The 25,801-nt window shown below is 43.2% G+C and overlaps 1 protein-coding gene and 3 pseudogenes across 2 annotated transcripts; 2 read left to right on the top strand and 2 right to left on the bottom strand.

Annotated features, from left to right (window-relative positions):
- LOC123641414 (patched domain-containing protein 3-like) lies at positions 1-5,660 on the top strand. Its single transcript, XM_045556197.1, has 4 exons — positions 1-72; positions 1,055-2,050; positions 3,010-3,131; positions 5,422-5,660. Exons 1-4 carry the CDS (start codon positions 1-3, stop codon positions 5,522-5,524), a joined length of 1,293 nt encoding a protein of 430 aa, XP_045412153.1. The 3' UTR covers positions 5,525-5,660.
- Positions 5,661-14,902: 9,242 nt separating this feature from the next.
- Positions 14,903-21,231, bottom strand: LOC123641365 (annotated as a pseudogene).
- Positions 21,232-21,578: 347 nt separating this feature from the next.
- LOC123625195 lies at positions 21,579-23,082 on the bottom strand (annotated as a pseudogene). The gene has a single exon (XR_006730419.1). The product of XR_006730419.1 is annotated as a serine/threonine-protein phosphatase 2A catalytic subunit alpha isoform-like (transcript).
- A 93-nt stretch (positions 23,083-23,175) lies between these two features.
- On the top strand, positions 23,176-23,737 carry LOC123641298 (annotated as a pseudogene).
- Positions 23,738-25,801: the final 2,064 nt, after the last annotated feature.

Below are 25,801 nucleotides of genomic sequence, written 5' to 3'. Positions count from 1 at the left end.
ATGACAGTTGATGTCAACACACCACAAACCAAGAACGATATTAAGAAGGCTCTAGAAGAGAAGCCAGAGATTGTAAGAACAAATAACATCCAATAAAATATAGTTGTCTATGCGGTCTAGTTATTTCTGCAGGAGTTTCTACTGCTTTTTAGTTCAAACAATGAAATATCTGCTCACTCACCTGGGAGAGGAGGTTCTATTATAGTCAACTACATACAACTTATTTTTAAAAAATAATCTATATTTGGTAGAGTATGTATCCTTTTGTTTAATTTTTCTGGAAGAAAATCACTTTATTCTCATTAATTCACAAACAATTAACAGCATAACAGCTCCTCTAAGGAAGCCACACAATCTTTGCCCAGACCCAAATCCACACCATCTCGATTGATTCCTCCCCAGGAAGAACATCCTTTTACCATTGTGATTCCGAAGCAAAGAGAGGTTTATCTGGTGGTTTTGCACTTCATCGTTTCTCTGTTCATTTTAGTTGTGTGCTAAATTAACTGGGTCATGAGAGCCACAGACTTTCCATTTCTTTGGTTTAAATTTTTTGATTTGGGCTGCTCACTTGCAAACCTGCCCTCCGTCAGCACCTCACTGACCGCCCCCATCCCAAAGCTTAAGGTCACTCTGGGTCTGGGCACACTCCAACAGCTTTCATCTCCTAGTGGCAGGGACTAAACTGCTGCTGGCATGCGGGTGGGACTCCCTGAGGTTTTTGGTCCAGCAGTTACGTCTTCCACTGCGGCCCCAGGGATGGTGTCAGGCGACAGGTCAAACCACGACAGGTCAAACCACGTGCTCCCCAATGATGCCTCGGGCCTCGGCCCGAGCAGCCCCGGCTAAAACAGACTTCCTTGGAATCTCCAGGAAACCGTGGGGTGCGTGGCGATTGGCAGCTCCGGCCAGCAGTTACTTTTCCTCCCACTGGCCCCAGTGAGAAGGTCGCCTGTGCTTCCCGGAAATGAGGCTCAGTCGCTCCCAGGTGGCGCCAGAGGCCCAGCGGTCTCCGAAGAGCAGGCGGGAGGTGGCGGTGGGGCCGGACCCCTAGCCCGAGTTGGAGGCGCTGGACGCGGCAAGCCCCGCGTCCCAGGAGCCTGCGGCGTCGGCTCAGGGACAGGAATGGCCAGAGAGCTCTCCTTCGGGGCAGGCCTCGGAGCAGGCCTTGGAGCAACGACCGTCGATCGAGCTGGAGAACCAGCCGACGCTGCAGGATGAGCCGTCGCGGGAGTCGGGGACGAGAGACCTGTCCCTGAGGGAGCCGGAAATCCAGACGCCCCGGGCCGCGGGCCGGTGCTACTGCACCGCCTGCCTGGAGGCGCCACTGTCCCGCGCCTTCTGGCGGCTGGGCTGGGCGGTGGCCGAGCACCCCTGGCTCTTCCTGCTGGTGCCCGTGCTGCTGACGGTGGCGCTCGGCAGCGGCCTGCTCTACCTGCCCAGGGACGAAAAGGAAGACCTCGAGGAGCTGTACACCCCGATCAGGGGCCCCGCCAAGGCCGAGCGGTGCTCCGTGCAGGCTCACTTCACCACCAACGACTCCTACCACTTCTCCGCCGCCAGGAGGAGCGCCGAGGCCAGTTTCGCCTCCATCCTGGTGGTCGGCATGGCCGACTCGCTGCTGGAGGAAGACACCTTTACGGAAGTGGGTAGACTGGACGACGCAGTGCAGTCTCTGTCTGTGGGACAGGTTAACGGCACCCAGATCCCGTACACGCAGGTGTGCGCCAAGTACCAGGACCTCTGCGTGCCCCCCAACCTGCTCCTGTACACCTGGCAGAAGAACAGGAGGCTCGACCTGAGAAACGTCACCTTCCCCATCTTCCACCACGAAGGCCACCCCATCTACCTGACCGGCTTCTTCGGAGGAAACACCCTGGGGAAGAGGATGGGAAGGAACCGGTTGCTCCTGGGGACCAAAGCCCTGCGGCTGCTGTACTACCTGAAGACCGAGCGACTGCAGGACAAGCTGCAGAGCAGGCAATGGCTGACTCATTTCCTGAACCAATTCAACAACACTAAGAACCGTCTGAACTTAAAGAAAATCAAGGTACCTGGCGGTTAGAGTTTACAGGGAGGCCCGGAGATGGGAGGGATGAGGAAGACTTGCTCCAAGAACACTAACAATGGCACTCCCTGACTATGTGATAGGGTCCTTGCCTCAAAGCTGGGTGTTCTCTACTGTATTTGGTACTTAATCCAACTTTCTTAAATTAGCGCCGAAGGATGCCACAAATCATAAATCCCTGGTAACATTCAAGTCCATAACGCACATCCTATGTCCACCAGGTAGATCTGTGCAGTACGGACATTGAGCTTCACATTTAATTTGGGGGCTTGGTTTTCTAATCAAATTCCAGTACTTTGAAATTCTTACTTTTAGTTAGGCTTCACTGGTTTGGGAGAGTCCCCTCAAACTTGTTTGGAGTTCATTGGGATGAAAAACAACTTTTAAGTGCCATGGTTAGGAAGGTAACTAGCTCAACATTTTTCCAGTGAGCTGTAGAGAGCGCACCTAGCTTAGTGTGAGGAACATACTAGAGATGTTGAGTAATTGTTGGGTCTACGACTCAACTAATACTTATAAACATGCCTGGCAGAGGTGAGATGGCTTCTGTTAAGAGCCTTTGAAGACCAGGCCGTCTTGAAATGATATTTATGCAATTAAAACAGTAAAAGATACCAACGTAATAAAAATTTAGAGAAAGCTACACTTTCTACAGTTATTAATGAGGACAAGATTTCATAGTTTTGTATAAAATTCAGATTCTATATATTCAAGAGTTTTAAACTTTGGATTTTGAAAAAAACTTTGGAAAGTACACCATACCTTTGTGGGAAGAAGCATACTTACATTATCTTCTCTATTCTAAAATCATAATCCATGTATTTTGATCTCTAACTGAATTTTAACATGTTTCAATGAGATAAAGTGTTTCAATGTGTTTTGTAATTCACACATGAATACTGGAATTATAAGTTATTTACCTGAGTATATTTTTGTGGCAGGTGGTCCACTTTACATCACTTTCTAGACAACTGGAACTTACGGCAACTGCGAAGACAGTGATCCCTTTGTTTCACTCGGCATACATTCTAATCATACTGTTTTCAATCACATCATGCTACAGGTAAAATGATTTGATTGGTTTTTTTAATCTCATACTTTGTAAGAAATATTGTGGCAAAATATGTATAATATATAACATAAAATATGCCATTATAGCCATTCTGAAGTATACAGTTCGGTGGCATTAATTACATCCACACTGCTGTACAGCCATCACAAGAGTTTCTAAATATTTTCCATCACCCCAAACAGAAACTCTGTAACCATGTCACAATAACTCCCCAAGGCCCTCTCCCCTCCAGTCCCAGTTAACCTTTAATCTACTTCTCTATGAATCCACCTAGTCTAAAGATTTCATGTAAGTAGAGTAATACATTTGTCTTTTTGTGACTGGCTTATTTCACTTAGCGTAATGTTTTCAAGGCCTTGTAGCATGTATCAGAACTTCATTCCTTTTTATGGCTGCATAGTACTGAGTCTTCCAACTTTGTTTTTCTTTCTCAAAGTTGTTTTGGTCATCCAGGACTCCTTGCAATTCCATGTGAATTTAAGGGTTGGCTTCTCTATTTCTGGGGGGAAGAAATGGTTGTTGGAATTTTGACAGGGATTGTGTCAAATCTGTGGAGTGTTTGGAGTAGGACTGGGCATTTTAGCAATATTGAGTCTTTCTACCCATGAACTAAGCATCTTTCCATTTATTTAGGTCTTCTTTAGTTTCTTTTACCAATGTTTGGTAGTTTTCAGTGTGCAAGTCTTTCACCAGGTTGGTTAAATTTATTACTAGATATTTTATTCTTTTAGAGCTATTTAAATGGAATTGCTTTCTTAATTTCCTTTTTGGGTTGTTCATTGCACACCTATAGAAACACAACTGATTTTTGTGTGTTGGTCTTGTATCCTGTAGCTTTGCTGAATTTGTTTATTAAATCTGGTAGTTTTCTTGTGGATTTTTTGGAATTTTCATATATAGGATCATGTAATCTGTGAAAAGGGATAGTGATATATTTCTTCCTTTCAACTTTAAATGCCTTTTGTTTCTATTTCTTATCTAATTGCTCTGGCTGGAACTTTCAGTATAATGTTGAATATCACTGGTTAAAGTAGGCATCTTTGTCTTGTTTCTGATTTAAGGGAAAAGCTTTCTGTCTTTCACTCGAGTATGATGATGGTTTCATGACTTTCACAAATGCCCTTATCATTTTGAGGAATTTCCCTTGTATCTCTAGTTTTTGAGTGTTTTTTATCATGAAAGAGCATTGGATTTTGTCAAGTGTCTTTCCAGCATCTATTGAAATGATCATGTGGTTATTTGTTGTCCTTTGTTCTGTTAGTGTGGTATTGATTGATTTTCCCCTGTTGAAACACAGGATTTTCCCTGTTGTGTTTCGGGGATAAATGCCACTTGGCTATGGTATACAATCCTTTTAATATGCTATTGGATTGGGTTTGCTGGTATTTGTTGAGGACTTCATAAGAGATATTAGTTTATAGTTTTCTTGTGATGTCTTTGATATTGGTATTGGTGTAACGATGGTCTCATAAAATTAGTTAGGAAGTGTTCCCTCCTCTTCAGTTTTTTGGAAGAGTTTGAGAAGGATTAGTGTTAGTTACTTACTGTTTCCTGTGACTTTCCAAATTCCCCAGCATACATGGTTGCTTTTCAATGTCTTAAATTGCCAGAGAAGCGCTCCCCATCTTTTGCCTTAGATAGTCTTTTGTACATTTGGGTTGTAATCTTTTGCCCCAGGCATCTGAAGGTGGTTAATTCTGGTTGGTTATGATGTTTGCCAGCTCTTAATACTGTCACACTGGGGGTTACGTTTCAACACAGGAATCTTGGGAGGACACCAACGTTCAGACCATTGCAAGAAGGAAGGAAACATTAAAGATTAGAACAGAGATAGACAAAATATAAAATATAAAAATAACATAGACAATAATACCAAAAGTTGGTTCTTTAAAACAATCAACAAAATTGACAAAATTTTATCTATGATGACAAAGGAAAAATAGATAGAAGACACAAATGACTAATCAGATATGAAAGTGGAGATATTACTACTGACTATTCTACTACTAGAAATAGAAAAGATTATAAGAAAACACTGTGAATTACTATATGCCAACAAATTGCATAACCTAGATGAAATGCACAAATTCCTACAAACATACCAATGACCTAAACTGGCTTAAGATGAGACAGAAAATCTCAACAGATCTATAACAAGACTGCCACCGCACCAGGGAGGGAGGGAGGAAGGGCACGTAAAATTACTACAAAAACTGTCTTGGAGTGCCTTTTTTTGGATTCATTACTCAGTTGGTTGCTGCAACTTTTCATTGTTTTCCAGAGTTCATAAAATTGGTTCTGATGTTTTCTACTTGTTTTTTGATGTTTCTGTAAGAGGACAAGAGCTTGCAAAACTCTGCCATTTTGCTGACATCCAGTGCTAAACCGTTATTTTATAAACCTGGTGACTGAAAAAATTTTACCCACCAGTAATAGTGTATAATCAAATGGAATAGTAAAAATAAACTGTGGCCAGTTTTGTTTGATTTGGCATATCTTTTTTAACCTTACGTATTGCATCAATTATGATTAACTGTTCTATTTTGAAGGCATATAAGTTGTTAGAACTAAGAAGCAGTCCTATTTCTACTATGAATTTGAAATAGTACTTTTAATATATAAAAAATTAAGCTCTAATTTAATTGGATGTCTCCATTATTCTGATGTGAGGTTTACTTTGCTAAGCATTTAACAGTTGTTATCTAGGTATTAGGGATAGTTTGAGTTCTTGAGATCAGAAAACTGAAATACGAAAGATATCAACAAACAATAGAACTTGGATGTAGAAGGAATCCCACAGATTATTATTCTACATTAGAGTCACCCAGAGAGCCCTAAACCTTATATTCTCAGGCCCTGCCCTACTGAATCAGAATACCTTGGGGTTAAATCTAGGAATCTATATTTGAAAAATTTCTCTAGCTAATTCTCATGTGTAGGTAGATTTAGTAACAAATCATATAATTTAACCTATCTAGATTTAAGGAAGAAAAAGAAGAGGTAAAGGGACTTGAGCAAAATGGGAATCTCTTTAGAGTCAATAAACTACCTCATACTTTTGTTAGTCTGGATAGGAAGACCACATCCCTTAGAAAATAAAGAAACAACAACAACAAAAAAGAAGCAGAAAAAATAAAACAAAATGCAGTCTTATTAAAGTTAATAGGATAAAGCATTTTTAAAATTAGTATGGAATCTACAAGGTACCAACAATTGGTTTGACAAAACTTTTCTACTAGTTGATTTTGAAGATAAAAATTTATAGTCAGTTCTTGCTTATCTTTACAAATGATTGCAGACAATAATGCAGAAAAATCTTACATTAAAGGCAACTAGAAAATTATTTATATTTGTCTTTGAAGACTGTTTTATGCTTATGTAACCAACATATTGAACACCAGGACACATAAGGTTTAAACATAAAGCAACTTTATTTTTGTCTCCCTTTGTTCCCTTTAAGTTTTGTAGGCAAAGCAAATTCTTCCTCTGCTCCATGAAAACTCAGACAGGCCCTGTGACTTTTGTGCTTATTCTTAGGTAAGACCAAGTCCTCCAGTCAGGATTAAAATGTCCCAGGAAAGCTAAAGTTCTAAGACTCCCCTTAGTTGTTCTGCTGAACTGTTTAAACCAAGGTCCTTTCTGAGGACTGGGTATCTGCAAGCGTGTTCATCAAATTCCTACAGTGCTCTACTTTCAAGTCTTTCCTTCCATTGTCCATTGAGCATTAAAAGAAAGGTCATTTAAAGAATGTCAACACAGCAGCTAGTCAAAGTAAAGTTACTACAATCGATACTATACCTCACTCCCCCATCCCCTGAAAAATTCACACCTAAAAAATCCAAAAACTGCAAAGAAAGAATTGGATGGAACATGTCATAGTTTTATCTTCACTAATCATTCTGGCTTCAAATTTCATCTTTGTTACTTTGTTATGTTGAACTCCTATGAACCAGTACTGTTGTTTTAAGAAAGTGTTACGATAAAATTATATTATAACAAAGCAATTTACTTTTTCCCTGGAATTAATATGTGTTTGTGTGTTGATTTGGGGCCCTGAATTTAATAAATAGGACTAGTGGGTTCAAAAAAAATGAAATTCAGTCACAATTTTATTAATAATAAGAAATTTTATCTATTCAAATATGTTGCCTGCAGGTCTTCAGTCGTGTTTCTGCTGTTTTGAAATCAGTGGCTCCAGTTCTTCAGTTGTCTTTCCTAGACTCCAATTCCAAAGTTGGTTTCTCTTCTCTACTAAGGTGTCCAGTCATTTGTTCGAAGCAATTTCTGATAAGTAAAATCTAAAACTAGAGGTTGTTGCCAATATTTTAAAATGTAATGTCACAGTTGTTGGAGAGGCAAAACACTGAATTGTACTTTAAAATGTTTTGTAGATATTCCCATTTCTGTTGGTCTGACAAGGAAACAGTCATAGGTCATTGGGTCATTCAAACTGTAGCACATTTCCTTTTTTCCTTTTCCAAATGAGTAGCAATTTTTCCACAGAGCCCACTTCACCAGTAAAAAAGAATCCTGAAAATTATTTAAAAGAAGACTTTCACACTCTTTGTTAATCACAACATGCATTGAACTAGTTTTGAGATACGGGAACTGTTTAGTATTATGTTTATGGCTAGTTGCAGTTCAGGGGGAGTAAAAAGATAACTGGATCTGTTCTCTTTCTCTGGTACAGTCTGCCCTCCATTACCTGTTATATTCCATTCACACCCTTCTGAAGATCAGAGTGCGACTAACCATCTGCAGTGTTTTAGTAATTCTTTGTGTTTCTGAAATGGTAGTCCGCGAATTAGTGCTTGGCTAGTTGCGTAAGAATTACCTAGGAGAGTTTGGTAGATTCTCAACTTTTCTGTTCCTTTTTTTTTTTTTCCAGTTGGTCTGGGATAGTACCTGGGAATTAAAGGTCCCCAGCAGACAAGTGTGGAAATTATTGCCCCAGAGGTTTTTGAATAGGTGTCCAAGGCAAGAATGCTATCAATGGATGGAATTTCAGTAGAGATGCTACCACCAAAAATTCCATGATTTTTCCCTCTAAATTTACAGGTTGGACTGTGTATGAAAGAAAATATGGGTTGCAGTCTTTGGAGTGATTTCTGCTTTCTTGGCAGTGGTGAGTGGCTTTGGCCTGCTGTTGCACATCGGGGTGCCATTTGTGATCACAGTTGCAAATTTGCCATTTCTTATTCTAGTTGAGTAAAACATTGTGCATGTGGGGGTGTGGGGAAGATGAGGGAAAGAATTGTAGCTCTACAGATCCAAAATGAGCTGTCTGGAAACTGGAAAATCAAATTTAACTGTGTATCTTTAGAGGTGGAAAGATCTAGTAGCCCAAATGGAAAAACAGTGGATGTAAATAGCAGTTCATGTAAAAAACAAAATACAAGTCACTGAAAATATAGTCATGCATCACTTAATGTCAAGGGTTCTGAGAAACGCATAATTAGGCAACTTCGTCTTTGTGCAAACATCATAGAGTGTCCTTACACAAACCTGGACAGTATAATATAACCTACTACACACCTAGGCTATATGGTACAGCCTATTGCTCCCAGGCTACAAACCTGTACAGCATGTTACTATACTGAATGCTGTAGGCAACCGTAACACAATGGTAAGTATTTTTGTATCTAAACACAGAAAAGGCACAGTAAAATAACAGTATAAAGAATAAAAAACATAGCACACCTGTATACTGTACAACATGAATGAAGTGTGCAGGACTGGAAGTTGCTCTGGATGAGTCAGTGAGTGAGTGGTGAGTGAATGTGAAGGCCTAGGACCATACTGTACACTACTGTAGACTTTATAAACTCTCTATACTTAGATGACATTAAATTTATTTTTAAAAAATATATTTTTCTTTCTTAAACAATAAATTAACCTTAGCTTACTATAACTTTTTAAACTTTTAAATTTTTTAAAACTTTTTGACTCTTTTATAATAACACTTAGCTTAAAACACACACTGGATAGCTGTACAAAAATATTTTCTTTATATCTTTAATCTATAAGCTTTTCTCTATTTTTAATGGTTTTTTTTAAACTTTTGAAACTTTTTTGCGAAAAACTGAGACCCAAACACACACATGAGCCTAGGCCTCCCCAGGGTCAGAATCATCAGTATCATCCATATCTTGTCCAACTGGTACGGCTTCAGGGGCAGTGACACGTGGAGCTGTCATCTCCTGTGATAACCATGCCTCTTCTGGAATGCTTCCTGAAGGAACCGCCTGAGGCTGTTTTATGGCTAACCTTTTTTTCCGTAAGTAGAAGGAATATACTCTCAATGATCAAAAGTATAGTATAGTAAATACATAAACCAGTAACAGTTGTTTATTACCAAGTATTGTATACTGTACATAATTGTATGTGCTATACTTTTATATGACTGGCAGAGAAACATGTATGTTTAGGCCAGCATCACCACAAACACATGAGTAATCAGTTGTGCTATGATGTTATGAAGGCTATGACATCAATAGGTGATAGGAATTTTTCAGCTGCATTATATGGGACTACCAACATATATGTGGTCTGTTATTGACCGAAACATTGTTATGTGGTACACGGCAGTATAAGAAAAAAAATTGATCTTTCAATTAATCAAGGGATGTAAATTAAATCAAAAGTGAGATATCTTTTTTGATTAATCAATACTAGCAAGATTGAAGATTTTGGGAAGGTTGTGTGCACGTGAACGCTCATGGTCTGCTGGGGGAACATGTGAATTGGTACACACTTTTTTTCATCCAAGTTTGGAACAAATCAAGACTTAAAAAGGGAATACCTTTAACCCACCAATTCCATTTTCAGGAATTTGTCCTAATAATTGGACAAGTGCTCAAAAGTAGCATAAGTATGTTCATTTTGGTGTGATTTAGAATAGGAAAATATTAAAAACAACCTAATCCCATATCTATATGGGATTGGTCAAATCAAACAGCATATTAAAACATGAGAATTACATTCAATCTTTTAAAAGAGGGAGATATTTAATATTAAATGAAAATTTCTGGTTATAAGATGTTTGAAATAGACAGTTATATGTGTATATTTGCACAGAACAAATTCTGGACGGATATGTATTAAAATGTTAGCAGGGATTATCCCTGAAGGGTAGAATTAGAGTTGTTTTCAATTTTTCTTTTTATTTTACAGTAAGCCTCAGGAAATAAAGGTGTTTCTATTTTAGAAAGTAAACACCTTGGAAGAAATAGTATTTGGTTTTCTGGAGGCAACAGTAGGTGAGCTATGTACTGGACATCAGCTTATTTATTCTAGCTTTTCAGGGCACATTTTCCTCATACACATTCACACTTAATCATTAGTGACCCACAGCCATAAATGGAGTTAAGGTATATATAACTGATTTAATATAAGTCATTTTTGTATAGCTCATGTATACACAGGAGTATGTGCACATGCACATATGTACACATGTGTGTATGTATGTGTGTATGTGATTTCAGCAACTTTAAGCAAAGAATATGTAAGGACAATTTCTGAACAAAGTTCTATAAATATTAACACTAGTTTTTAAATACCAAAAAAATATCAATGAGTTTATTCTTGGTCTCTTAGCACTTCTGATTCTTCCCTTTTGTCGTGCTGAATACAACTGGAATCCTCACAGTTGGCAGCAGACGGGTGCCACAATACACAGTCTATGTAGTCTATGACAGGCTACGTGGACTTGTACCAATTTGGATCCTTCTCCCTTGATCATATCCATAGAACACCCGAACTAGAGGCAAGGTTGCAATTCCCAGTATTCTCCTAACTTAAGCGTAATCTGTGGGGAAAAAATTGAAATTAAGATCAACATTTCAGTTCCAAGTACCAATTTCATATCAGTACACATGGAAACAAAGGCATATATGAATGGAAATAGTGTCAACTCTAGTAGAAAGTATGAGGGAGGTGAAATTTATCTGCAACATGCTCATACTGTTTTTTTTAGTCCCTGTTCTTTGTAATACTCCTTTCCCAGTCTTCAGTGATGACTTGAAAGTCCTCAAATGCTTTCTCGTTCTCTCTATTCCACAGCAATCTGAAATGTCATTGAGCAAAGGAATTAATTACCTAGTAGGCATTGATATGTAAAGAATTCTTAAGATTTACTTTGGTACATACTTCTGATCTTAGGAGTGGTTGAATTGTACTGAGATAGCGCCTTAACCTGGGCAAGTGAAGTTTGAATAATAGCATCCTAGGTATCAAAAACAGACTAGCAGAAAAACTACATTTGTGCATGTGCCTACGTGTGTGTCCATAAACTATGTGTACCACGTAGATAGCCAGATGCTAACTGTGGAACACAGAAATCCAGCTTATATTTTAAGTGAGAGAATTTTGGCTGGATGTGTCTGTACATTAGCATGAAATGTCTTATGAGAGAAAATGATCTCTCACCAATCTAGTGGAACAAATGATACATTGTTAATGCTGCTTCAGCTAACACCCAGTCAGCCAGGTTTCCTGATTTCATCATTAAAGGCACCCTAAGTGAAGACTAGGAGTACACTGTGCTATGTGAGAATTAACAGGAGTATGTACAAAGCAAGGACTTATCACAGAGGACGGAGTGATGAATTCTGTTGTGAATTCAGAGGCAACCAGAGAAAGCATCACAGAGAAGGTAGTATCTAAGCAGAGATTGGGCAAAATAAATAAGACCTTAAGAGATAGAAAAAGAAAATGGTTTGAATCAATCTGTTTAATTGTTAATGAATATTAATATGTATGAATATTCTGTTTCTTTTTCACAGGTGTTGGAGTCGATGACTTGTTTATCATGATTTCTGCCTGGCAGAAGACCAGCCTCGTGGAAAGCATAGGACGGCGGATGTCCAACATCTATTCAAAGGTGGCAGTGTCCATTACAATCACCTCCGTCACCAACATCCTGGCCTTCTATACAGGGGTTATGAGCTCTTTCAGGTCCATACAATACTTTTGCATCTATACAGGAACAACCCTGTCCTTTTGTTATATTTATAACATCACTTGTTTTGGAGCATTTATGGCCCTGGATGGTAAAAGAGAAGTAGTCTGCCTACGCCGGTTGAAAAAGCCAGAGACTCCTGACCAAAAAGGTTCCTTATTAAAAAAGTTCTGTTTCCCATTTGGTTCTGTTGTAGATGAACAGGGAATTGATGTCCATCCAATGAATATATTCTTTAGAGACTATTTTGGTCCTTTTCTCACAAATACTCGGTCCAAGTTTTTTATAGTGATGATATACATTTTGTACCTTGTCAGTAGTATATACAGGTGTTTCTGAGTGCAGGAAGGTTTAGACCTTTGAAATCTGGCAAGTGACGATTCCTACATTACACCATATTTTAATATAGAGGAAGAGTATTTTTCAGACTATGGTCCCAAGGTTATGGTTGTCATTACTAAAAGTATTGACTACTGGGATGAAGAAGTTAGGCAAAAATTGGAAAAATGTGTAAAAGATTTTGAAAAAAATGACTATGTATCAGATTAAGGAAGCTCCTTTCTGCCCCTAGTTTGCTCACATTTTAAAGCATGAATAGGTATTGAATTATGTCAAATACTTTTCGTCCATCTGTCAAAACTACCACATCATTTTTTCTTTTAATCTGTTAATTTGATGATTTATGTTGAATGATTTCTTTTACTATTACACCAACATTGCATTTCTAGGATGACCCATATTTGGTCACGGTATATTATTCTTTTCATATATTGCTGTCTTTGACTTGTTAATATTTTGTCAATGATACCTGCTCCTATTATCATGGGGATTATTGGTCTGTAATTCCCTTTTCTTGTAATGCCTTTCTCAAGTTTTGATATCAGGGTTATTCTACCCTCAGGAAATGAGCTGGTAAGTGTTCTTGTCTATTTTCTGAAATAGCTGATGTATGGTTGATATTACTTCTTCATCATTTCTCCCCTAAATGTTTAGCAGAATTCTCCAGTGAAGTCATCTGGGCCTGCAGTTTTTCTGAAAAGGTTATATATATATATTTAAATTTCAAATTCACTTTCTTTAACAAATACAAGATCATTCAGATGTTCTATTTCTCCTTTGGTCAGTTTTGGTATGTTTTGTCTTGTAAGGAATTATCCATATGATCTAAGTGGTCAATTGATTATTTCCACACTATCATTTTAATATCTCTAGTGATGTGCCTGTAGAATTTTCTTTTTTTTTTCTTTTTCTTTTCTTTTCTTTTTTTTTTTTTGAGACAGGGTCTTGCTCTGTTGCCCGGGGTAGAGTGCAGTGGCAACATCATAGCTCACTGCAACCTCAAACTCCTGGGCTCAAGTGATCCTCCTGCCTCAGCCTCTTGAGTAGCTGGGACTACAGGGGCACGCACCACCACACCCAGCTAATTTTTCTATTTTTTTTAGAGATGGGGTCTCACTCTTGCTCTTGCTCAGGCTCGTCTTGAACTCCTGACCTCAAGCGATCCTCCCACATCGGCCTCCCACAGTGCTAGAATTACAAGCATGAGCCACTGCACCTGGCCCCTGTAGAATTTTTGATACTGGTAATTTATATCTCTTTTATTTCTTGATCTATAAAACAAAAATTTATAAATTTTATTAAATTTTTAAAAGAAACAATTTTTGGCTTTTTTGGTTTTCTCTATTATTTCTCTTCACTAATTCATTGATATTTGCTATTTATTCCTTCCTGTTTGCTGCCTACTTTGGGTTTAGTTTTCTCATACTTTAGCTTTAGAAAGTAGTAGCTTAAGTCATTGATTTTAAACCTTGATTCTCTTCTAAGGACGCATTTAATGCTATAAATTTCCTCTGTACTGGGCCCACATCCACAAATGTTTACATACAGATGGTCCCTGCCTCATGTTGATTCAACTTACAGTTTTTTGACTTTATGATGGTGTGAATGAAAGTGATACTCATTCAGCAGAAACCATACTTCGAATGTTGAATTTTGATCTTTTCCAGGCTAGTGACATGTGGTATGATATTCTCTCGCCACACCTGGTAGTGGCAGCAAGCCACAGATTCTAGTCAGCCATGGGATCACAAGAGTAAAGAACCATACACAATAGACTCTACAGTGTATTGTATTCCACAAGTTACATGAGATATTTGACACTTTATTTTAAAATAGGCTTTGTGTTAGATGATTTTCCCCAACTATAGGCTGATGTAAGTGTCCTGAGCACATTTAAAGTAGGCTGACCTAACCTCTGATGTTTAGTAGGTTAGGTGTATTAGATGCATTTCGAGTTAGAATATTTTCAGTTTTGAATGGGGTTATCGTTGGGGACGTAACCCCATTGTTAAGTCAAGGAGCATCTGTATGGGTGCTCATTATCATTGATTTCAAAACAAATTTCTCTTTCTCTTGTCATTTCTTCTTTGACCCATGGATCAAACAATGCCTTTATTTTCTCGTTTTTAAAGAATACTTTAACTGGATATAGAATTCTAGGTGGAGAAGGTTTTGTTCTTTCAGCACTTTAAAGATGTCATTGCACTGGCTTCCTGATGCAATGCTTTCATTAGCATTCAGGCTAATTCTTACATTGTTCCTCTCTATATAATATGCCTTTTTTTCTTTAGCTGCTTTTAATATTTCCACTTTATTATTGGTTTTCAGCAATTTGACTATTGTTTTTTCTATATAACCTTCAATATATTTGAGCTACAGCTCAAATATGTATATATATATTTTATTTTTTGTAATCCACTTTTTAGTGCAACAAGAGCTCCATGTTATACTTGTAATAAATTATTCACAAAGGAGCTGGGCTGGTGCATGGTGACGGGTCCAGGCGGAAGAGGTGGGGCTCAGCCTGCTGCCTGCGCAGGAGGGCGGCGCTCACTTCTGGGTCACAGTCCCCAGGATCAGCCAGCAGCTCCGCCATGTCTGCGAAGCTCCTTTTCGGGCAGCGAGGTATCAGCTGCAGCAGAAAAAGACCAGCTTTTGTGATGAGTTCTACAGGGCTGCCCTGGCCCTGAAGCTCTGTGTTCCTGCCGGCCAGAAGTGACACCGCATTTGTCTCCCCAGGCACGAAGAGCCCGATCAGCTTCAGGTACATATCGACGGCGACACGCAGGAAGGCCTCCTCCCTGACAGCAGCGTCTTCGTCGAAGTAGGAGAGGAGACTGTAGAAGGCGAAGGGCAGCAACCAGGCCTGCTGACCCGGGGCCACACGGAGGAGGAGCTGCCCCAGCCCGGCATCGTCTCTGTCAGCTGGAAGAGCGCCAGCCAGGGAATCCTCCTCCTCTGCAAACACGTCAGGACCTCGGCGCACACGGCCAGAGCCTGCAGGGAGTCGCCGGCCTCTTTTGGGGTCAGATGTGAGGACAGCAGGCCCATCAAGGAAAAGAAAAAAAGGAAAACTAAAAGCTCCTCTGTCGCACCGTCCAGCCTCTGCAGCTGTCTCCCGACATCTTCCTTCCCAACGTGCTGAATCTCGAAGTGCAAGGCGGGGAGGCTGCCTCAGGGGACAGGAAGTCTCTGGCAAAGCGCCGGGCGTCCTGCAGCCTCTGCAGCTCCCGGGCAGTGGGTTTCAGCAGCGCCGCCGCCACTGGCACAGCAGCACGGGCTCCAACCTCAGCCACCAGCGCAGCGCAGACGTCAGGATCAGGGGGCAGTGGGCCTGGCACTCGGCCAGCAGCAGGTCGGCCGTCAGCGAGGGGTCGCTGCTCTGCAGACAGGCGTGCAGCAGGCCCCTAAAGAAGTGGGCGGTGATGTCGTGCGTCAGGGCGCCTCCCTGGGAGCACGAGGCTCTCAGTTTGGGGTTGACCAGCTGGAAGAAGTCCTCGCAGCGGGGGGCGGCGGGCAGCTGGGCCTGGAAGCTGCCCAGGAGAACAGATGGCGGCAGGCGGAGGAGCAGCTGTTTGTACATGAGCAGCTCCCGCTGTCTCTGGAGGCTGGCGGCCACGTCCCACCCGCTGGGCAGAGCCGGAGCCGTGTGCGGAAAACCCAGAAGACGAAGTGAGCCCGCGAGTGGGGGGCGGGGCGGCCGCCTCGCTCCAGCTCCAGCTCCACGTTCATCTCCTGCAACCTGGAGAGAATGTCCGGATTCCCTGTGCGGCCACCGGGGGCCCAATCAGAATCCTCTGAGTGGTCACAGCTCCTCGAACTCCGGCAGAAGTCCATCAGCACGTCGACAAGGACCCCGCACGCCACCTCCAGGTCCCCATCACAGTGGCTGGCTGATCTAATCCATCTGTCATGCTGCTTGGCCCAATTTTCCTTTCTATTTCCTTGGCAGACTTTGGGTTCCTTTAAGGAAACTGTGTGGCACTTGTTATCCTTTGGACACTACTAGAGGTTGATGATCAATCTAGCCATCCCTGAGATATCTGACTGAGGTATCTGTGTGTGAAATTGTTTCCTGGACCTCATGATTGGATAGAATAAGATCAAGGTAACAAGAGTTAGGAGATACACAGTGGTAACTTTCAGTTACCGGCAGGCGCAGGGAGGTAGTGCTCACGGATCGCCCACTGGTGGAAGTCCTGCCTCTCTGTGTTTGAAAGCGTGTCGGCTTCAGGCTGCACCTCCAGTTCCAGCCGCAACCAGTCCCTGTAAGTCAAGTGCAAGTCTCTCTCCTTCAGCAGCTCCTGGAAGGTGCTCTGTCTCCACAGCAAGAGCGTGGCTCTCTGCCAGTCTGCAGGCGCAAGGCACATGGGACTCCAGGGAGGGCCTGTTGTGTCCTCCTGGGAGGGAGGTTCTCGGGTCCCTGAGAACAATCTGAGCACGAGGAACTGAAACTTTTTTTTGAGGCCCGGAGGTAAACAACTGCACAAAATATCACGTGACTGGGAAGAAAATTTGCACAAAGAATAGGAAATGGCCGCTGTACAAAATTTCAGGCAGAAGAGCGAGGACTCCCTCGTCCCGCAGGTCAGGAGGCTGTTGAGCAGGTCGGGGAAGGGAAGGCCCCCGGCAAGGGCAGGAGGGAGCCAGAGCCAGGGCTCCCAGGTACAGGGCCAGAGCAGCCAAGCCTAGCACGTGGGAGGCACGTGGGAGGCACGTGGGAGACATTTCCAGCAGAAACTTCTGAATCTGATAGCCAAACTTTTCCGCTCAGGAACCTGACTACATCAAAAACTTTGCATGAGGAGACTCCTTCAAAAGGGAAGTTTCCTGAAGTAGGTACAGATTTCATGAATTGGAAGACAGATCTCATGGTAATTGAAAGAAATGAGAAGGGGGATTCATTTGCTTTTGGATGCTCTTGGAAACGGAAGATGGAATACATCAAAAATGGATTTCTGTTGGAGGTTTCCCAGATGTCATTCTTTGGGATGTGAGGACATTAAAAAACCTTTGTTTATTTGAAAGCAAGAATGGAAGAACCTTGAAAATAGGGAAGTAACTATTGATACATTTCTTTTATACTTAGAGAATTATTCTTTTTTTTTTTTTTTTTTGTATTTTTGCTGAAAGTTACTGCCCAATCTGGTGTAAAAGGAGTTGACAGATAAGATTAAGACTGGAAGAAACAGTTCAGTGTTGTTTATATTTGTTTTTTTTGTTTTTGTTTTTGCTTTTCAATGCCAACTCCAGAGCAATGTATAGTGTTTAGTTTATGTGTATTAATCTTGTTAAAAGAACATTTCATTGTGAGAACACTGAATGTCATAGTGAATGTTTATTTCATAGGTCACTACATAATGTAAAATAAGTTGATAATTTGTTTCTTTTTACTCAAATTGTATTGCTTCTGTTCAGATGCCCTTTCATTAATGTGTTCCTGGGGGCATTAACTGGAAAGTATGGAAAACTGGAAAGTAGCTTTGAAATAATTGGATTTTATAGGAAGTAAAACTCTGGCAGATTGAATATTACATGGTAAAAGAGTATGGGGATTTTGTATAAGCAGGGAAAATGAAAAAGATATTATAGAACTTGATTTCTTAATTGATGTAATTAAAACTTAGTAAAACAAACAGTCAAGTAACTTGGTAAGAAAATAAATGTGTTTCTAAAGAAGTTTCTCAAAATGTGCAAAATGCGCCTTTTCACATTAGTCGGTGCTTATCCTATGGAAAGTGATCTTTTAAAAGAAATAAAGAATATTTTCATGATTAGAATATACTTTTCTTAAAAAAGAGGGAAAGCTATTTCTCATCCCAGAATGAAAATCCCATGTATACATATATGAATATATATGTGGACACACATACGTATATATATGGATATCCATACAGATAATTTGTTTCACAGTATTATGTAGATTGTTAGAAGAGTTTCCTAAGTTTCATTTTTTTAAATCTGGGCTATAAACAAAGTCCTCAAATACATAAGCAATAATGTCATGATTGAATTTCAGCAGGAATAACTTTATTTATTTTACCTATTTGTAATTAAAATATTTTTGTTTTGTTTGAAAATGTGTATTAAGTTTGCATTTTTGAGTTATGAGACAAGGGTTTTATAACTACTTGAATTTTTAAAGTAAAAATATCTTAATATGGTCTGTAGTCACTTTTGATGAAAAATTACCTCACATCTGCTTTCTTCAGTGTTACTTAAGGCTGTTTATTTAGTTGGAAAGTTTTTTTTCTGCCTAGAGGTAGGTAGATATTTTGCCATATGGGTATTTATGGTCTGTAACTGTATTTAAATGTGTATGCACATATGAAAGTTGATATGTTGGCAGTATAAAACTATTAAAAGTTATCACTCTTCAAAAAAAAAACATGTTTTTTTTTTCAAGTATAATTCGCTTTTTAATTAGAACGACGTGTGTAAATGACAGAACACCACAGCCTTGCGCAGACGGCGGCCACAGAATACGCGTCAAATTCATTCTGCCCAGGGAGGGAGGGAGGGAGGACGCGGAGGGGCTCGTGGGCCGGTGGCCCCGCCCCTTGGTCCTGCGAACGATGGGGTCGCCGACTGCCAGCCTGCACACGCCTGGACCGTGAGCAGAGGTCGAGCACAGCAGCAACACTGGGTTAAGTCCCTCCTTGCGTAAAACATCTGAATTAATTCATTGAAGGTATCAAAAATATACCCTGTAAACCAATCATTTACACCTGCCTTTCCTTCCCACCGCTGCGGCCACCATGCGTGAAAACGACAGTCCAGTTCCTCGAAGCGTCCACTCGCCCCAGGCCGCACCCGGCCCTGCAGTCTGCCCACCTGGCCCGACTCGGCTTCCAGCGATCTCGGTGGCTGGGGCAGCCGTGTGGACTGGAGCAAGCGCGCCGGGGGCTGGACAGGGCCTGTGTCCGTCTGTCCAGAGCGCTAAGCGGGACGGGGGGACGGAGGGAGGGTGCGGGGGCTGCGAGCTCAGTTTAGACTTTGGTTCCAAATGCATTAGGGGGAGCAAGTGGCATGGAGGTGCGTGTTGTCCTGCTTTGGGTCCCTGGCCACCCCGGCCACCTGAGTGTGGCTGCCACACGCCTGCTGCGCCCCCTCCCGGGCCCCCTCCCCTCCCCTCCCCAGCACCAGGTAAACATCTCCTGAGTAAGGTCACTGCACAGGGCCAGCCCGGGGCGGGAGTCTTAGTTAAGGCTTGAGCCCAGGTCGTGTCTCAGGGAGGACATGCAGGGGGTTAGCTTGGAGGTGCTGGGGGCCCTAAGGTGGCTCCCACCCTGGCCTCCCCTCCCCGTGAGTTTGGCTGCAGGGAGGCAGGCAGGGAAGGCCCTCGGCAAGTGGGGCAGCAGGGTAGGGCCCTGAGGCCGGGTCGTCTGGTCAGCCTTGCAGGGGCTGGCTTCACATGATGCCTGGTTCTCATCTGGGCACATCGATACTTAGTGGCACTTTGGAGTCACAGTTTTAGCCACTTTGGGGGGGGCTGGAGCAGTAGAGGGGGTTGGGGGTTATTTTATGACTGTAATAAAATGGAGCTGTCTCTAAGGCCTGTGTGTGGGCAAGGTGGTGATACAGGGTGTGTTTCCGGGAAGGCCTGCGGGACGGGCCCCCCACAGTGGCCTGGCAGGCCCACGGCAGCAGCAGGGTGGAATGGGCTCCCCCAAAGCCAGGGGGAAGCTGCAGTTCTTTCCAGTGTCTTGAGCGTAGCCAGAATGAGGCTGGAGGGGGCCCCGCCTGTCGGCTGGGGTGGCAGCAGGTCCGGGAAGCCTGGCTTTGACTCTCTGTTGCCAGAGGAGATGCCTTCCCGGGACACCTCGGCCCGTGCTGGCAGTGGGGGTGAGGAGGGGGTGCCCCCAACCCCACGCACCGAGTCACGCCAAGTCTCAGCAGGTAAAAGCATGTGACCTAGGGTGAGTGGAAGGGGTCCTGGTGGTCCCGAGGGGCAGGAAAGCAGCTGTCCTGGGTCCTGACGGAGCGGGGCCAGGGCTGATGCTCCCAGGCTGGAGCTCCTGGGTGTTCCTGTGCCAGGAACTGGGGTCGCTGTGGGGTGGCAGGTGCATCTGGGGCACCGGGGACGCCCGGTGTGCACAGAGTCCCATCCGGCAGTGCTGATGGAGGATGGGCCCGGCATGGCGCTAGTCCGAGCTCAGGCTGATGGCAGAGCTCCAGGTTTGGGGGCCACGAGAGCAGGTGACTAGGTAGGGGAGCTCTGGGGTGGCATTTCCGCTGCAGGTTCTCCCAAGGGCTGCGCCAGTGGGGGGCTGGGCAGATGGAGCAGGACGTGTGGAGGGAGCAGTGAGGTGCAGCAGGTACAGAGTGGCTGGGTCCCCGAGGTCCTGGGAGAAGAGCTCTCTTACTACCTGTGGGGTGGCTCCACGGCAGTGGCGGGGGCAGCTGGGCTTCAGAGATTCCGATGGGAGAGGGGCAGGGGTGACACAGTCCCACTGCCCCTGCCCCCAGGGCTGTACATACTCCCCCCTCTCCAAGCCCTGCTGTCCCCATGACACCCCCACCCCAGGTAGCTTCAGTGACCACCTCCTAGGCCTGGCCCCCTTGGGATCTGACCCACCCATCCTGCATCACAAACTTTGGTTTGGGGGACATCTTTGCGTTCGTTTTATTTTTCATTTTGTACAGAGGAATATTCTTTTCAAAAGCGTCTTTTGACTGAAGTAACTTTTCTGGTGCTGTTGTTAGCTTGTTCCTTTTTTAAATTTATTTTCCTGTCCCCCAGCGCCCTCCAGCTTCCTACTCACCTTCTCTCCTCGCCTCCACACCCTCCATCCCATCTGTACCATGTCATTTCTTTTCTTTCCATCGGTTTTTGGATAAATTCTCTTCTCCTCCCCACTCCCCTCTACTCCATCCTCCCCTTGATTTAAATAGTCACTGCTACAAGTAACAAATGCACTGTGAGGATTCCAGTATTAATAAAGTGGTACTGTAATTTTAAAAAAACCTTTTTTTCAGTTCTCAGTTCATAAGTTTATTGTGAAAAACACTGCAGTGCTCTTGTGCAGTAACATCATCCTACAGGAGGGGGAAAAACAGTTGTGTTCCGAACAACTCACAGGTTCTGACAACAACAAAGAACCACATGGGGCTGAGATCTGAGAAGGGAATAAACTGAGTGCAGACAAATCATATAATTAAATTAAACAGTATCCCTGAAAATAAACAAAATGATTTCAAAACTCACAAGTAGAGGGGAGGCCTTGGTACTTATTTTAAAAATGTTCATTAAGCTCCAATGATTGTTTGCTGCTATCCTTATCTACAGTCATGCTGAGTAAAGCTATAGCTAAATGGAAGTTAAAGTGTATTCACGAGGTGTTAATGTTTACATCTTATTATCTGCAGTCTCTCAGAGAAAGCAAAAGTAACTACAAATAGCGCTATGCCAGAAACTGGTTTCTTGACCAACAATGTCGCTTCAGCATGCAATGAACTGGTTCATTCTAAAGTGGTCACGGCTGTTGATGACAAGAGGCTTTGTATTTTTATATGGCACATCTTTTGGTCCATGTGAAAACAAGTTTTTTGAATGTTTATTATTTTCTGACACTTTGGAGTTACTGTTGCTCTTCCCACGTGCATTAGGTCAATGTACGGTTCATGGCAATACTGTACAAGTGTGAATTTTCATTACAGGAAGTAGTTTGGAGTACGACGAGTGACATGTGGCTCGCCTCTACGGGGTGCTGGGTCAAACTACAAGAAAGAGTATTTTAGAGTATCATCAAGTTCCATGATTGCAGCTTGGTTACCACAACGATAATAGTTTGGAGCACTGAAAATCGTTACTACATTCCGGCCATGGCACCAGTTATATCCCTCCATCACCAACTGGTGAGCTGCGGACACCAATGTGAGGCCATTGGCATGATTAAATGTCTCAGAAATATCTTGCCCAAAGGTAACCAGCTCCTCGAGGAGATATGCCCCAACCACCACGGTCATCCGGATCTGACCACAGCAAGTCACACATTGGACCCTCATGGGGAACTTCTTGTAGGCGATCGAGTGCTCTGATGTGATCCAGTGTATCTATGGACGGAGAGAGGCCACCATGTAGACGGAAGATCTGCCCGTCCACCAAGGCAGTGAGAGGAAGATAGTCAAAAAGATCTGTAAAATATTTCCAAACATTTGCACTTCCGTATTTTCTTAAACACTCATCATAGAAACCATAAACTTGTGTGATCTGTCTGCTCTCGTGATTCCCTCGAAGAATGGTGATGCGTTCACGGTAACGAACCTTAAGAGCTACAAGCAGTGTAACTGTTTCAACTGAATAATATCCTCTGTCAACATAATCTCCCATAAACAAGTAATTTGTATCTGGTGATTTGCCACCAATTCTAAACAGTTCCATGAGATCGTGAAATTGCCCGTGCACATCTCCACACACAGTGACTGGACATCGCACCTCCTGCACGTTAGATTCTTTTGTCAGGATTTCTTTAGCCTTCTCGCAGAGGCTCTTGACCTGGGACTCGGACAGCTCCTTGCACTCGTTCAGCTGCTCGATCCACTGGTCCAGCTCCTTGGTGAACACCTTCTCGTCCAGGATGCCGCCCGCCCGAACCGGCTGCCGCTCCTCGCTCCTCCGACGCCGCCGCCCGCACACGGGCCACTCAGGGGGACTTCAGTGGCCACTGGCGGGTGCTCGGCAGCCGGCCGCTGCGCCTCCTCCGCTCGCCCTAGCTCCGGGGCCACTGACCATTTTGCTGTGGCTTACCCGGTCATGTGTGGACGTGAGACCAACCATGAGCTCCGTTGCAGTTTTGACCCAAGAGAGTTTTGCTGAACGTCGAAGTGGGCTGGTTCCTCAACAGATCAAAGTTGCTACTTTAAATTCAGAAGAGGAGAGCCACCCTCCAACCTACAAAGATGCCTTCCCTCACTTCCCGAGAAAGCGGCATGCCTGGAAGGTGCCCAGGAACCCGCTGGAGCCTGGAGTAGCAAGATCCGGCCCATCAAGGCTTCTGTCATCACTCAGGTGATCCACATGCCCGTGGAGGAGAGAAGATACAAGGACACGAACCAGTTTGGAGAAGGTGAACAAGCAAAGATTTGCCTTGAGGTCGTGCAGAGAACCGGTGCTCACCTGGAGCTGTCGCTGGCCAAAGACCAGGGCCTTTCCATCATGGTCTCGGGGAAGCTGGACGCCGTCATGAAGGCCCGGAAGGACATTGTCGCCAGACTGCAGACACAGGCCTCAGCAACTGTTGCCATTCCCAAGCCTGTCTCAAAAAGAATTGCATTTGTTGTTATTGGCACATGGTGATGATAGACACAAAATAAATAAAAAGCTAGATATATTTATGCAGAATAAAGGTAGGATAATTGTATAATTTATCAACCAAACTGGAGCATTTTAACAGAGAAAGGGGCATTCTTTATTATACGGAGGCAATAGCCATGAATGAGGGCTATAGATTATGAACAAACCAGAATATACGATTACCCTGAGCAAAAGAGACAACGTTGGTTTGAGATATGAAATTACCTTTGGGGCCCCCTGCTCTTGATAAACAGGAGGAAACCTGCCCCACCTCCAAGGAGGGTGTATTGTCCAAAGCCACACCCAGGTGTGGCCAGGGAAAGTCATGGGAAGGGAAGGACTGCTGGAGAGTGGGACCAAAGGCCGCGGAGTACATTGTGCTGTCATTATACTTCCAGAAACTGAGACAGTTTCTAGTCAAGAGACATTCCCTTCCCCCAGGGCAGAAAGGTGCTCTCACTATGTGCCCGATGGGATTTGGTAACTGCCACGGGCAAGTGACCACGCGTGACCCTCACATTCTTCCCCCTTCAGAATAGCCATGCTAACGGTGGTCGTCCTTTTTCCACTATTGTTTCTTGGGTGTATGGAGGTCAGAGGGGGCAATAACTGGCCTTTTTAGTTCAGAGAACCCCAGATCAAGGAGAGCCTTATCTGGACCTGCTAAAGTGACTGTCATGAGACGATGGGCTTTGAGCTTGATAGAATACCTCACCAGAACTCCTACAGTGCCTTCCTTGGGGAAGGGGTGAGTGTATTTTGCTTAATGAAGGGACAGAACAGGAAGTGGGACTGTTGGAAACTGCATTACTGTTCCCACTCAAACGCAGCTTTCCCTGTGGGAGTATTACACATCCATCCTTGCCCGTGGGCTCACGACTTGCAGGGCCCTCCCAGGAGGAAATCATTCTCTTCCCCATTGATTTCAGGATTGGCCATGTGCAAGCAGAGCTTTGAGAGTCTTCATGTTGTTCTGGCTCCGTTGTTCTCTCTCTGCCACAAGAACAGAATGTAATAAATTGAGAGTTCTCCCTTGGCCTAGATTTCAGAATAAAAAAGGCACATGGAGCAGAGCCAGGCAGAGCCCAGGAAAAGCACAGCTGTTCCACAGCCAACATATAACAGGAGCAAAATATGAGACTTTGTTGTTGCAAGCCTCTAAGAATTTAGGGTTGTTTGTTACCACAGCACAACCCAGTGAGAGCTGACTGATGCTGAAAGTCTTTTCAATGTACTGACCAAACAATAGCCTAGACTCCACCAGCTTAGCCCTTCCTGTGGACCTGTCAGCCATGTAGGTGTGTGAGGGGAAGACAATCCCATAAATAGGATAATTATTGAGGAGGTAAATGGCCTTTGATAGAATTAGAAACCATCCTGTTAATGAGGAATCTATTCTTGGGAGACTCTATATCTTAATTCCGTTCTAACTGCTGCTTGAGGGTGATAAATGACTGGAAAGTGCATTCTAAATTTAGATTTTGAGTTTGCTCTTGGAATGTGCCAGCTATGTCAGGTGCCACAGAGCTCAGTGAGACAGTAGATCTGAAGCTCTCTCTGAGTAACCTCCTAATGGTGGGCTTTGGGTATGAGAAAGTTTTACTTTTACAAGGGTCCTTACACACTGAAGTATTCTTCTCTCACAATGAGGTTTACATTACTATGACACCTAGACTGTTGCACATCGAGGGATCAATTTGAATTTTCTAACTGGCTTTAACCAATTCACCTATGTGGCCACCCTGTCTTAAAACTAGGATTGCAGAAGATGGTGCATTGGGAAATAACAGCCAGTAAGTAATTTTGAAGCCTGGGTTTCTGTGCTTCCACATGTTTTGCCCCCCTTGGTTCAAGGTGGTCACTGCATTTTTTAGGCTTTCTTGTGGTATAACACTATTATAATGTACTGACTTGATGCTGAGAATATACACTTGACCCTGAACAGCCGGGGAAAGGTGACAAGGCACCATTTCCACTGCTTCATTGGTAGCTGGTGATGTGTGCCGTGGTTGGTTCCAAGTGGCAGGCCAAGTTCCAGCAGAGCAATTTGTAAAGACCCAGAAAGTT

The sequence above is a fragment of the Lemur catta genome, chromosome 1 (genome assembly GCF_020740605.2).
Source record: "Lemur catta isolate mLemCat1 chromosome 1, mLemCat1.pri, whole genome shotgun sequence".
Classification (NCBI taxonomy): domain Eukaryota; kingdom Metazoa; phylum Chordata; class Mammalia; order Primates; family Lemuridae; genus Lemur; species Lemur catta.
The sequence above is the reverse complement of the archived record's forward strand: the minus strand, read 5'-3'. Positions and strand labels throughout refer to the sequence as shown.

Excerpts from the sequence above, each read along its gene's own strand:
- LOC123641414 (XM_045556197.1), top strand. The coding sequence starts at position 1 with ATGACAGTTGATGTCAACACACCACAAACCAAGAACGATATTAAGAAG. Across the intron at positions 73-1,054 it reads TAGAAGAGAAGCCAGAGATT|CCCGAGTTGGAGGCGCTGGA; the intron begins GTAAGAACAAAT and ends CCGGACCCCTAG. Across the intron at positions 3,132-5,421 it reads TCAATCACATCATGCTACAG|AGTTCATAAAATTGGTTCTG; the intron begins GTAAAATGATTT and ends ATTGTTTTCCAG.